The sequence below is a fragment of the Crocodylus siamensis genome, chromosome 4 (genome assembly GCF_052110815.1).
Source record: "Crocodylus siamensis isolate JL-2025a chromosome 4, ASM5211081v1, whole genome shotgun sequence".
NCBI lineage: Eukaryota > Metazoa > Chordata > Crocodylia > Crocodylidae > Crocodylus > Crocodylus siamensis.
The window spans coordinates 22,605,777-22,618,164 of NC_143398.1; the positions used below are offsets into that span (position 1 = coordinate 22,605,777).

The window sequence follows — 12,388 nt, forward strand, 5'->3', positions numbered from 1 at the left end:
AACTGGATTTGCTTAATTTAGGAAAGAAGACTGAGAAGAACATAACAGTTCTTCAATTCTAAAAGTTTAATATAAAGAAGATGGACATTATTTTTTCTTTATAGTTACTGAAGGAAAGACAAGAAGAAGTCAGCTGAATTTGATATAAACCCATTTAGGACTTATATGATAGGGAGATGCTGGAAAAGCTGCCTAGAGATATTGTGGAATCTCCTTCACTAGGGGTTTGCAGAGTAAGTTTGCAGACCAATATTCCTTGGGCATGATCTAGGTATACTTAATCTTGCCTCACTATATGGCTGGATTTGATAATCTCTAAAGACCTCTTTGTTACACTCACCTGTCTTTAATTATAGCACTGTTCCTCAAAATTTCCATCTCATTATCTAGCATTTTAACCCTCTCTTTAATTTCAGTTGTTTTCTGGCGAGCAGCATACACCAAATTTACACATTTATTTCTCTCATTTCGAATAATGTCATATATTTTTGCAAATCCTGTGAGTCTGGAAAAATGAATATTTTAAGGAGATAAATATAATTCTTAGATACAGATATATTATATGAGATACTACCTTAGAAAAAGGCTATTCCATCTAAAGTATTTTACAGTTCTTACTGCCTTTGTATATCTCTTTTCCTCTTCTTATATTCCCCTATTTCCAGATCTTTTTTTTTAATTTCTTTAATAATGTTTTGGAGCCTGATCTGAAATATAAACAGCATTGAACATTTTAGATATTTCAACACTTTGTAATGACATTTCAGACACTGATACAGATGAAGATACTTATTTATTTCATTTAACACAACACGCTTTATACTCTTTGATCATCAAGGGAAGAACAAATATAAAGGAAAAAATAAAATCTTAAGGTAAATAAGAGTCCTTTCAAATTTTACTAGCAAGTTTAGAGAACAATCTACTTACATGCATTTATCCAACAGCATTAACTGTATTATTATAGCTAAGATAATAATTTGATGATACACCTTAAGAACTAACAGTCACTTGAAAACCAATGTCAGGTGCTAACTACTGAGAATTGCTGAATGTCCTCTATTCCCACTGACTTCAGTGAGAACTGGGGGCACAAAGCTTCTTTCATGAAAAGTAAAATATTTTGGTTGAATCTAAGAATTATGGGGCCTGTGGATCTGTATTAAGTATGAATGTGGCACAACCCTGCAGCCCTCCCGGGTGGTGCAGGCCCCCGGATCTGTGTGTGGGATGACAGCAGGCTGCCACTGCCAGCTGGGGCCAGTGCTAGTACTGGGTTCTTCCCGATGCTCAGCATGGGCTGTGCCGGGCAGATTCAGGTGCTGGTGCTGGCCCCAGCCAGCAACGGTAGTGTGCTGTCATCCGCATGCTCCGCAGCTGGTGAGTGCAGAGTTTAAAAAAAAAAAGCCCCACAACCACCAGCTCTGACAGCAGCGACTGGAGCCTCTGAGGGCTCGTGGCAGAGTCCCACCTACATAACACAGGGCAGCAGGGATCACGGCCCCTGCCTGGCACCCACATGGCAGCTGCACCTTTGTGCAGGTGCAGTGCTGCTCAGCAGGGTGCTGTGTGGTGCCTGGGAGCTGAAGCTCATGGTTCAATCCCCAGCTCCCTGATCATTCCCCCAGCTCTTCCCAGGGGGTGAGGGCCCCTGGATCTGCACAGGGTTTCAACAGGCTGCCACTGCTGGCTGGGGAAATAGCAGGCTGTAGCAGCCTGCTGTCATTCTGCATCATCTGAGGGCCTGCACCCCCTGGGAAGAGCCAGGGGAAGCAATCAGGGAGCTGGGGAATTGAACCAGGAACTAGGGGAATATTCAGGGATACCCCAGCCCCCCATTCGATTCCCCAGCACCGGGGTTGGAAGGGACCTCAGGGACAGATCATTGTCACTGGCCAGCTACAGGTGTCAATATCAGAGCAGTTCTTCTCCTCCCCATTCTCCCCTTCCCTCTTTCCCTGCAAGCCCACCTCTGAAACAGCTCCAAAACATCTGAATCATTTCTGAAATATTTTGGATGGCCCGTTTTATTTCAGAGCTGTTTCAGAGCCCTGTGTTTCATTTCAGATTTGGTGTTTTGACCGTCAAAACATCCAAATCCAAAACAAAATAAAACAGCCGCCAAAATTTCGCACAGCCTTACTATTCAGTACTCAATGTCCTGACTTTCTCCATCTTTTACCTCTTTCCGCCTGAGCAAAGAACTGCTTATACCCTTCCCAATGCTGGACTGAGAATTGCATATTTGTCAAATAATTTGTTTTCACTTGTTTTTTTTTCTTTGACCTGGGGATACTGATGCCTTGTTTAGTTATGATAGTCAAGGATGCTTGGAATATAGACACCCATTTGTAAGACTCTAAATCAATAGTTATGTGAGTGTAATTTGTACCTAGAAAGAGAACTGGCATTAGACATAAATTGGTATGTATTAATGGCATGTATGTAATGTCATAATGCCAGTAAACTTCAGGCAGGGACCCAATGTAAGGAGGAAATGTCTACTCAATTAATTTCCTCCTTCTTTTTTTTAACCATAATTTACACCAGAAATTTCCATCCTGCAATATGTCAGGAAAATAAGGGCTGACCCCTGGTTGTTGGTTGTTTTTTTTGAATGAAAGACAACTTTGGTTGCCTTTGGATGCCAAAGTGTTCATGGAATATAATGTGCAGAATTCATGCTTTAAAGTTTGCAGACTGAAGTATCTATATTTCTGTTCCAGTATTATAGATATTATTCTTATCCTCTGGCCCTTTGTGAATCTTGAAATTTCAAACTGTTGCCTGTGAAATGCTATCACTTTGCATTGTGGCTGGATGACATTCTGATGTGATTGTAATGAAGTATTATTAAGGTACCAGTAGAACAACGTAATATCATAATATATGCTTTGTATGTTGTGAGAGTATACCCAAGGGATATGAGAACAGAACAGTAATGTTTTCTAATATACTCAAGAACAGTATTCACTTTAGATGAACCATCATTTTTTACCTGGGCTTTTAGGAAGTCCCTAGCTTTCTGCTCTCTTTCATCAGACTTGACTTGAGTCAGACGTGCAAGATTGACTAACTCATCTCTGCAGCGTTCCTGCTCCTTGAAAAGTTGGTTTTCTTGAGCAATACACTCTTCTAAGGTCTGGGCCTCAGCATCTGTCATGACTTGCTAAATTAAAACCCAAATTAATTTCATATTAGTTATCCAGGCATTTAAATGTCATTGTTGAAAAGTACAAAGTTTGTAGCACCTTTTTGTATTTGCAAAGTCCAAGTAGATTTCTGTCTGCTTAGCTTTTGTTGACAAAAGTGTCAATGGTCTTATAGAAAATAAGCCATACTATTGGAAATAATAGTTATCCCTTCAATAATACACCAGAATGTCCTGTTACCTAGATACATTTCTGTTGTGTAACCCAGATTGTTTGCCTTTTATAGTGAGCATGAAAATAAGCCAGAAGATACAGTGGCTTGAACCAGCAAGACTTGGAAAACAAGTCCTTGAGTGCAGAACTCAAAGAGCTCAATTTGTTAAACTTACCAAAGAGAATTTTAAGGAGTTATTTTATCACAGCCTATAAATATGTATGTGAAGAACAAAACTCTATTAATGGGCTTCTCAGTCTAGTAGACAAAGATAAAACAAGATACAATGGCTAGAAGCAGAAACAAGACAAACTCAGACTTCAAAAAAGGCTGAGTTTTTTTTACTACTTAAGGTGATTCATAAGTGGAAGAACTTACTGAGACTTGTAGTAGACTGTCCATCATTTTAAAATGAAGATGGATTTTTTACTAAGCTGTATGCTATGGTTCAAGCAAGAATTAGTTAAGGAAAGCCCTGTGGCCTATGTTATAGAGGTCTGAAAAGATGATTACCACAGTCCCTTCTGGTCTGACATTCTATACATAACTTTTTTACCAAGTTTATAATTAAAATAATACAGTGATACTAATGAATCCTGGGATAGCCATAAAAGGGAAGCACAGCATGATCCTTATCTTGAAAAACCACCATCCTCATCATGCTGTCAGTGCAATGCAACTCTCAGAATCCACCAACTGAGCTTACTAGAGTTTCCCTGAATGCACTGATATAATTAACAATGTGGAAGGTATAGAAAAGCACATACAGTTGGTATAGTGGAAGAGAAATACTATAATGCAAACTTTACTTCAATTATACCCAAAACAAATCATTTTCACCAGTTTCCACTGGAGTGTAGATGGAATGTAGAATTATCACACTGTGTTCCTACAACTTGAAGCATAGAGCAAATTTTCTACAAATAGCCCTTTTCAGTTTTAGTTTAAAAAAATTGTAACTGTATGGAAAAGTAGATGTTTACCTCCTGGGCTAGATTTCGCTTATTCATTTCAACTTCTTTCTTGAGTTCTTTTCTTCTTTGTAGTAATGGCCCATCATTTTTAGGAATAGCTTCTGTCTACAAAAATAAATGAAACACACTGACACAATGAGAGATAGATAAGAAAAAAGATAGATTGTAAACGTTTTGGGACAGGAACCGTCATTTTATTGTACCTTTCTACAGTAACCAAAAGAATGAGATCCTGGCCTTGACCAAGGACCTTTGGTGCTCTTAGGACACCACATGAATAATAAAAATAAGTAATTTTCCCAAATTTTCAATATAAAAAAATAACTCTATACCCTAAAACAACCTGCCTGGTGAGTTCAAGCATTCCTGAAAGTCAGGGTTTCACTACAGCATGAAACAGTTTGTCACCAAAGTGACTGGATAAAGATGTCACCTTTAACTTTATAAATCAACTTCTGGATTGAATTTCTAGATCTATTGACTATTGACTTTAGTGGAGTATATTTAGTGTTATTCAGTGAGGTATAATAGATAAGTTTTTATTGCATGTTTAATGAGCTGAAACGGGGAACAAAATGAGCTGTGACTGATTCCTTTTTGTGTTTCATGAGAAGGATATTACAATGGTGGGTCTGGTGCAAAAACGCTGACAGATTAGAAACTAATATCATTTTAAATTATATGGTTCAATTCCACTGAAAGTGTTTGTAACACAAAGCTTCACAGGAGTATAACTGGAAGACAGTGGCATTGCAAAGGTGTCACAGAAGGGCTGCTTTGTCTTGAAAGACTTTATTAGTAGTGATATATGAGAGGAAAAGAACCCATCTTGATTTTCACATCATATATTGAATTTTTAATGTGGGCAAGGGGAGAAAAAACATCTTTTTTTCCTACAAAGTGAGAAAATGAGATCTGGAAGTCACATGACCCATAAACCTTAGAGCGGGGGTTTTCAACCTTTTTAGATCATTGTACCCCTGCCCACTAAGCATGGTGGGTGAGGTGGCATGTGGCCAGACACGGAGCTGCAGCAGCTGTTATGTGTGAGCTTCCTCTAGTCCTCTCACATGGCCAGGTGGGTAATGCCAGCATGGCAGTGCAGGATGATGCGTGGTGGCACACCATTCTTGCCCACCCATGTGTACCCCCTAGGGCAGGGGTGGGCAAAATATGGCCCGCGAGCTGGATGCAGCCCGCAAGGTCATTCTATCCAGCCTGCGGGGCCCCTTAAAAAATTTGTAAACTTATTTCTCTGCCCTTGGCTCCTGTCAAAAATGACAGGAACCAAGGGCAGTAGGACCCAGGGGAAGCCCAGCGGGCTCCAACAACAGTGGGCCCACCTGGCCCCGCCCCCCAGCCAGAAGCCTCAGCTGGGGCTTCTGGGATGGGAGCATGTGGCTCCCCTGGCGTGGGAAGCGTGGGGGGCCCTGGGCAGGGAAGGAGTGTGGTGGGGGGGAAATGGCCACTCCCCGGCCCACACCCGGTGCCCCATGCTGCAGCTGCTTGCAGCCCGCGTGGGGCTGCCTGTGCCCACCCCAGACAGCCCCATGCCAGCTGCGAGCGCCTGCAGCACAGGGCACTGGGCGTGGGGTGGAGGAGGGGCCGCTTCCCACCTGCTCTCAGCTTTCCCTGGGCTCCTTTCCTGTGTGGAGAAAAGCAGCCCCTCACCTACCCCATGGCCAGCACCCCGCATTGCAGGTGCTCGCAGCCCATGAGGGGCTGTCCGGAGCAGGCACAGGTAGCCCCAGGCAGGCTGCTAGTGGCTGCAGCATGGGGTGCCAGGCATGGGGCAGGGAGGGGCTGCTTTCTCCCTCCCCTGCACTCAGCACCACCTTGTAACCCAACCCCACTGCCAGGCTGGCAGGTTACAAGGTGGTACTGAGCATAGGGAACAGTGGCCCCTTGCCTGCCCCATGGCCAGCGCTCCATGCTGCAGCTGTTCACAGCCTGCCTGGGGCTGCCTGTGCCTGCTTCGGACAGCCCCACACAGGCTGCAAGTGCCTGGAACATGGGGCGCCAGCCATGGGGCAGGTGAGGGGCCACTTTTCCCCATGCTCAGCACCAGCTTCTTCCCTACTGGTGAGCAGGGGGTTGGGGCTATGTGCTGCTCCCTGCCTGTACTGCGGGGGCGGGGGCACTGGGTGTGAGCAGGCAGAGAGCCAGTGGGAGTACAGGGCCCGCACTAGTGTCCTGGGGCCAGTGCCGGTGGGGCCCAGAGCAGGGTGGCAGCAGCACGGGGTCTATGGAGCCAGGCCAGCTCCCCTCTCCCTGCTGGTGCAGCCCAGCCCATCTCCACGGACCTCTGCCAGCCTGTGCTCTGCTTTGGGCCCACCAGTGCTGGCCCTGGGACATTGGTCCCAAGACATTGGGACATTGGTCCCAAGATGGTGACCAGGGGGCGGGGCACCTGTCAAGGGGTGGGGCACCTGCCAAGGGGTGGGCCTACCCATGCAGCCCTCGACTGCCTACCAAAACTGGGTAAGCAGCCCTCCACTCAAAATAATTGCCCGCCCCTGCCATAGGACCATCTCAAGTACACCTGCTTGACAACCCCTGCCCTAGAACTATTTCTAGAGTACAATTAGATGTTTAAGTTCTATACACTAATATAGATAACATAAAATAATACCTTGCACTTATATAGACTGTTCATTGTGGTTCTGAAACCATGTTCCAAATTGGGTATCAGTGCCCTACTTTATGGGCAGAGAAGCTAAAACATTTTGCTGGTATCAAATTTAGTCACGATTAGTCATTTTTACTGTGCACTAAGGGCATACACGGGTAGATGAGCAGTAAATCAGGCTAATGCACAGTAATACATCTTGTGTAGACATATCCCTAGTGTCATTGTGATAGAATAAATAGAATTTAGGCAATTAAACTAAACACTTTTAACACTTTCTTGTTAAGCTTACATAGAGGAAGTTCATATACAAATGCATGTAAATCTATTCCCTTCTTCTTACTCACATAAAACTGTACACACATATTTGTATATAAATCTGTCCCTGAAAAAGGCAGACAGAGAGGGAATAAAGATTGCACAGTGAAAGGAGTAAGCATGACTTACAGCTGGTTACAGTCAGTGAAGCTAGTTCTCTTTTACATAGACTATCAGTATGTAGCAATAACTGATCTTTCGCAACATCAGAAGAAAAATAAATATAAAGGAAGCATTTGTGTAATTTCCTTATTGTATGAACAAGCTACTCACGCTACATTACGCACATGAACTCAATAAAGGAACACACAAGGAAACAAAACATTCTATATATCACTTGACGTGGAGCTGGGAAGAGCTTACAGTGGACAATAAGCTGAATATGAACCAACCGTGTGCCTTTGTTGTGAAGAAGGTTAACGACATACTGGGCTGCATTAGTAGGAGCACTGCCAGTAGATTGAGGGAAGTGATTATGATGAGGCCACATCTTGAGTACCGTGTCCAGTTTTGGGCCTCCCACTACAGAACGGATGTGAACAAGTTGGAGAAAGTCCAGCTGATGGCAGCAAAAATAATTAGGGGACTAAAGAACATGATTTATGAGGATGGGATGGGTTTTCCATACCCCATGGGATCCGGGTTTTCCATATCCCATGAAAAAACAGAGAAAACTGTGGATTTTACCTATTACCAGAGGAAAACACAGATTTCTCATTTCACCAGAGAAACCCATGGATTTTGCAGTTTTGCAATGAGCTCTGTGCAGGCTGACACAGTTCCAGCCTGCAGGGGGCTGGGAGGGAGCGGGGGGATGGCAGTCACACAGGGGCACCCGAAGAGCAGTGCCGGCAGATAAGTGTGTGTGTGTGGGAGGGGGGAATTGAGGCCTTCATAGGGAGAACAGGGCAGGGGCTGAGGCTGAGGCTGAGGCTGGGGCTGGGGCTGGGGCTGCTGCCCAGCCAGGCAGTGGCTTGGGGTTGGTGCCAGGGCTGCAATGGATGGCTACAGGGCCCCAGCAGGGAGCAAGACAGGACCACAGGAGGTTTATCCAGAAGGTGGGGGATGGGGCCAGCTCCCAGCTGCTTCACACACTCCCAGGGAGCAGGGCAGACCCCTGCCCCCCAGATCTGTGCGCAGGGCAGGGCAGGGGTGCACTGCCCACTGCGGGCTCAGGTGGGGGGATGATCCCCACCACACTGCACGCTCCTGGGGATTGGGGGAGAAGTTCCACGTCCCCCAGATCTGTGTGCAGAGAATGGACACAAGCACATGCTGCCCACTCCAGACTCCCACCCTGCTGCTCTCCCCTGGGGCCTCTGCAGCCCAGCAGGTGCAACCCAGTGCTGCAGGGCAGAGCATGGCCACACAGGAAAGCTACTTGCCACTGCATATTCCATGCTGCCCTGGCATCGAATCCCCTGAGCGCAACCTGCCCTGCTGCAGCCAAGAGTGCAAGGGGCAAGTCACCAGGGCAGCGCACAGCTTGCAGTGACAAACAGCTTTCCTGCATGGCTGTGCTCTGACCTGCAGTGCTGGGTCACGCAGGCTGTGGAGGCCCTGGGGGTAGGCAGCAGGGTGGCAGTGCACAGAGGGCAGTGCTCAGCTCCTGCTGCGTGCTCAGATCTGGGAAGCATGGGTCCTCCCTGCGCCCTGGGAGCGTGTGCTGCAGTGGGGAACTGTCCCCCCTGCCTGAGCCCATAGCAGGCAAGCAGCAGGCAGCTGGGGGGGCGGGAAGCTGGGACCTGCTCCACTGCAGCAGCTACTGACTCCTGCCAGGGGCAGGGGGCTGCAGACCTGGGTCCCTGGTCCCATAGCCCTGGCACCTGGGGGCCCCCTCCGGCAGGGCTGGGGGACCAGGAGCTGTGGGTGGGGGGTCAGGGGCACCAGCAGGGCTGGGGGGGGTTGTTGGAGGGGAGTGAGGGGCATGAGCCTGCCTAGGGGGATGTGGTGGAGGGAGAATGAAGGGTTCTGTGGGGGGCCTTTCATTTTAATCACAGATTTGGGGGTATAATCAGAGAATTTGTGATTTTTATCAGAGAATTTGGAATTTTTTATCAGGGAAAATCAGTATCCCTGCTTATGGGTGTCAAAGATCAAAGTCTTTTGGTTTCAGATGCCAATGGCAAAAGGTCAGATGACAAAAGGTCAGGGGCTAACACAACAAACTCTGTGGTTGTAATTTATGCCTCTGTATTAACAGTGCTGCATATACACACCCCTATCTGTGTCTCATTTCAAATTACTTGAGTTCTCATACTTAAGAGAGAAACTGGCCTTGACGGCCCAGCAGTGGGCAGTGGGGTTCCGCAGGGCTCGGTCCTCGGGCCCGCACTGTTCAACATCTTCATCAGTGACTTGGATGAGGGGGTAGAAAGCACCCTGTTCAAGTTTGCTGATGATACTAAGATGTGGGGGGATGTGGGTGCACTAGAAGGGTGCAATAGGCTACAAGCTGACCTTGACAGGTTGCAACGGTGGGCGGATGAGAATAGGATGGGGTTTAACACTGATAAGTGCAAGGTGTTGCACATGGGGAGGAAGAACCGGCACCACACTTACAGGTTGGGGAACTCCCCTCTTGCCAGCACGGAGACAGAAAAGGATCTTGGAGTCGTCATTGACTCCACGATGAACATGGGCCGGCAGTGTGGGGAGGCAGTCAAGAAGGCCAATCGTACCCTGTCATGCATCCACAGATGCATCTCGAGCAGGTCCAGGGAGGTGATCCTCCCCCTCTATGCGGCACTGGTCAGGCCGCAGCTGGAGTACTGCGTCCAGTTCTGGGCGCCACACTTCAAGAGGGACGTGGACGATATGGAAAGAGTTCAGAGGAGGGCCACTCGTATGATCAGGGGTCAGCAGGGCAGGCCTTATGAGGATAGGTTACGGGACCTGAACCTGTTTAGCCTCCACAAGAGAAGGTTAAGGGGGGACCTTGTGGCCTGCTACAAACTGGTCAGGGGGGATCAGCAGGTATTGGGGGAGTCCCTGTTCCCCCGTGCGCTGCCAGGAGTGACCAGGAATAACGGTCACAAACTGGCGGAGGGTAAGTTTAGATTAGATATTAGGAGGCGCTACTTCACAGTCAGGGTGGCTAGGGCCTGGAACCAGCTTCCAGGGGAAGTGGTGCAGGCTCCTAGCCTGGGGATTTTTAAAAGGAAGTTAGATGAGCACCTTGCCGGGGTCATCTGACCCCGGGGCTCTTTCCTGCTAAGGCAGGGGGTCGGACTAGATGATCTACCTAGGTCCCTTCCGACTCTAGCTACTATGAAACTATGAAACTATGAAGCACAAAAGATAAAGTACGTATAGTAACGAAATTAGCTGACTTTAGTAAAGTTGTAAAATTAAATATGCTATGCGCGCCATCCTGTGACCAAACAGAACCAGTACCACCCAAGTAAAAATAACTCCCCTTTTTTATGAAACCTGAGCAAACAAAAAAAACACAAGTGCCAACTCATTAATTATTTATAATTGGCATATAGTAATTGTTCACCTGTGTCAAATAAAACTTTGAAAGAACTTCCACCCAAAGCAGAGAACAGAGAGCAGAGAGGAGAACTGTGTATACACTCAAGGAAAACAGATTGTGCACAACGAATGTTATCTCTTCCGCCTACGTATTTTTTTTTTGGCATACCCCATCTCGTCTTACCAGTCCATTTATCTCTTTATCTTTGACGTTATCTTTCTTATCAAGAGCTCTTAGTAATCTGCAGACTGCAACGGCTTATATGAATCGCTCGGAAGCAACTGTCTTACCCACCCTGTAAATGCTGGGTAACATGATATCTGCATGCTGTAACTAAATCAATCAGCTCCTCTGCCTACGCTGCAAGCCGTCAGAAGCGTAAGTAAAATAAATCTTTTGTGAAACCATCACGCTGTGTTTAAATCATACTGACTCCTGCTCACTGTTATCACCCACCTGCCCGGTCATAAATCCCCCTCCTCGCGCCAAGCCGGTCGTGCCGACCCAGGATCGCAGGTCAAGGGTGTACCAGCATTAGGGGCGCGACAATGGGGAGAGGCTGAGGGAACTGGGCTTGTTTAGGCTGGAGAAGAGAAGACTTTGGGGGAATTTAATAGTAGCCTTCAACTACCAAATGGGTGGTTCCAAAGAGGATGGAGCTAGACTGTTCCCAGTGGTGGCAGATGACAGAACAAGGAGCAATGGTCTCAAGTTGCAGCAAGGGAAATTTAAGTAGATATTCGGAAAAGCTTTGTCACTAGTGTCAGAGCAAAATTTTGATTAGATGCTGCCAACACAGAAGATTGAGACTGACATGCATATTGGACTCTGTGAGTGGAAATTTCCAAGGCTCACCCAGCCCCTTGCCCCCTGGGTGACCTGCGGACCTGTCAATCACTGTTGACCTACTTTCCCCACAGAGGCATGCTCAGATTGTGTCAGCTTCTGACTGAGAGCATGCTCAGTCAGAGCCTGACATGAGGTAATCTGACTAGAAATTTCCCTGCGGAGAGCATTCTGATTGGCCACTAAATTCAGATAAAAGTTCAGTGAGCCCCTCCCTCGGGGGGAGATCGCGTTAGCTGAGGACAGAGGCTGCTGCTGCAGGGACTGTCTCTCAGTCAGGCTTTAGGGCCTATCGATCTCCTCCTTCACCTCCGTCATTTGGTATTTCGTATTACTTGCCGTGTTACGGTTTTGACTCTGCTCACCTGGCTTCCGACTTACCTTGGCACTGACTACTGACTACGGTTCCGGATCATCCATTGAACTTTGTTTGCAACCTCGGCTTGACTCACCTGGTTTTGACTTTGGCTTCCGACATCATCGCTTTTCATCGTTGTCCTATGGGACTGGCGTCACGCGACTTACCATGTACAGCGTGTTACAGTTTACGTTCCGTTGTTTGTGTTCCCCATTAATGAGCTGTTGACCAGCCCTGGGACTAGGTCTTCGGACTGAACCTCGTGGGCCAACAGACCCCTTCGTTGTTCACTGTTGTTAATACTGTAACTGAAGACATCGCTGCCTACGCCTAAAGCGTAAGTTAAATAAATTCATCTTTGTTCAAATCCGCTACGTGTTCCTTCCTCTGACTCCACACCAGTAATCCCACCTGTTCGT

General features: G+C 46.9%; 1 protein-coding gene across 3 annotated transcripts in view; it reads right to left on the reverse strand.

The window, feature by feature from the left end:
* Positions 1 to 12,388, reverse strand: part of CCDC146 (coiled-coil domain containing 146) — a 144,450-nt gene that overhangs the window by 23,778 nt on the left and 108,284 nt on the right. For 2 of the 3 annotated variants that reach the window (XM_090041929.1, XM_090041931.1), the window contains 4 exons: positions 4,350 to 4,445; positions 2,999 to 3,169; positions 619 to 707; positions 341 to 505 (listed from right to left, as the gene is read on the reverse strand). In XM_090041929.1, coding sequence (XP_089898055.1) covers positions 341 to 505; positions 619 to 707; positions 2,999 to 3,169; positions 4,350 to 4,445 — 521 coding nt within the window. The remainder of the gene's footprint in view (positions 1 to 340; positions 506 to 618; positions 708 to 2,998; positions 3,170 to 4,349; positions 4,446 to 12,388) is intronic. The other variant, XM_090041930.1, reaches the window with a different exon arrangement.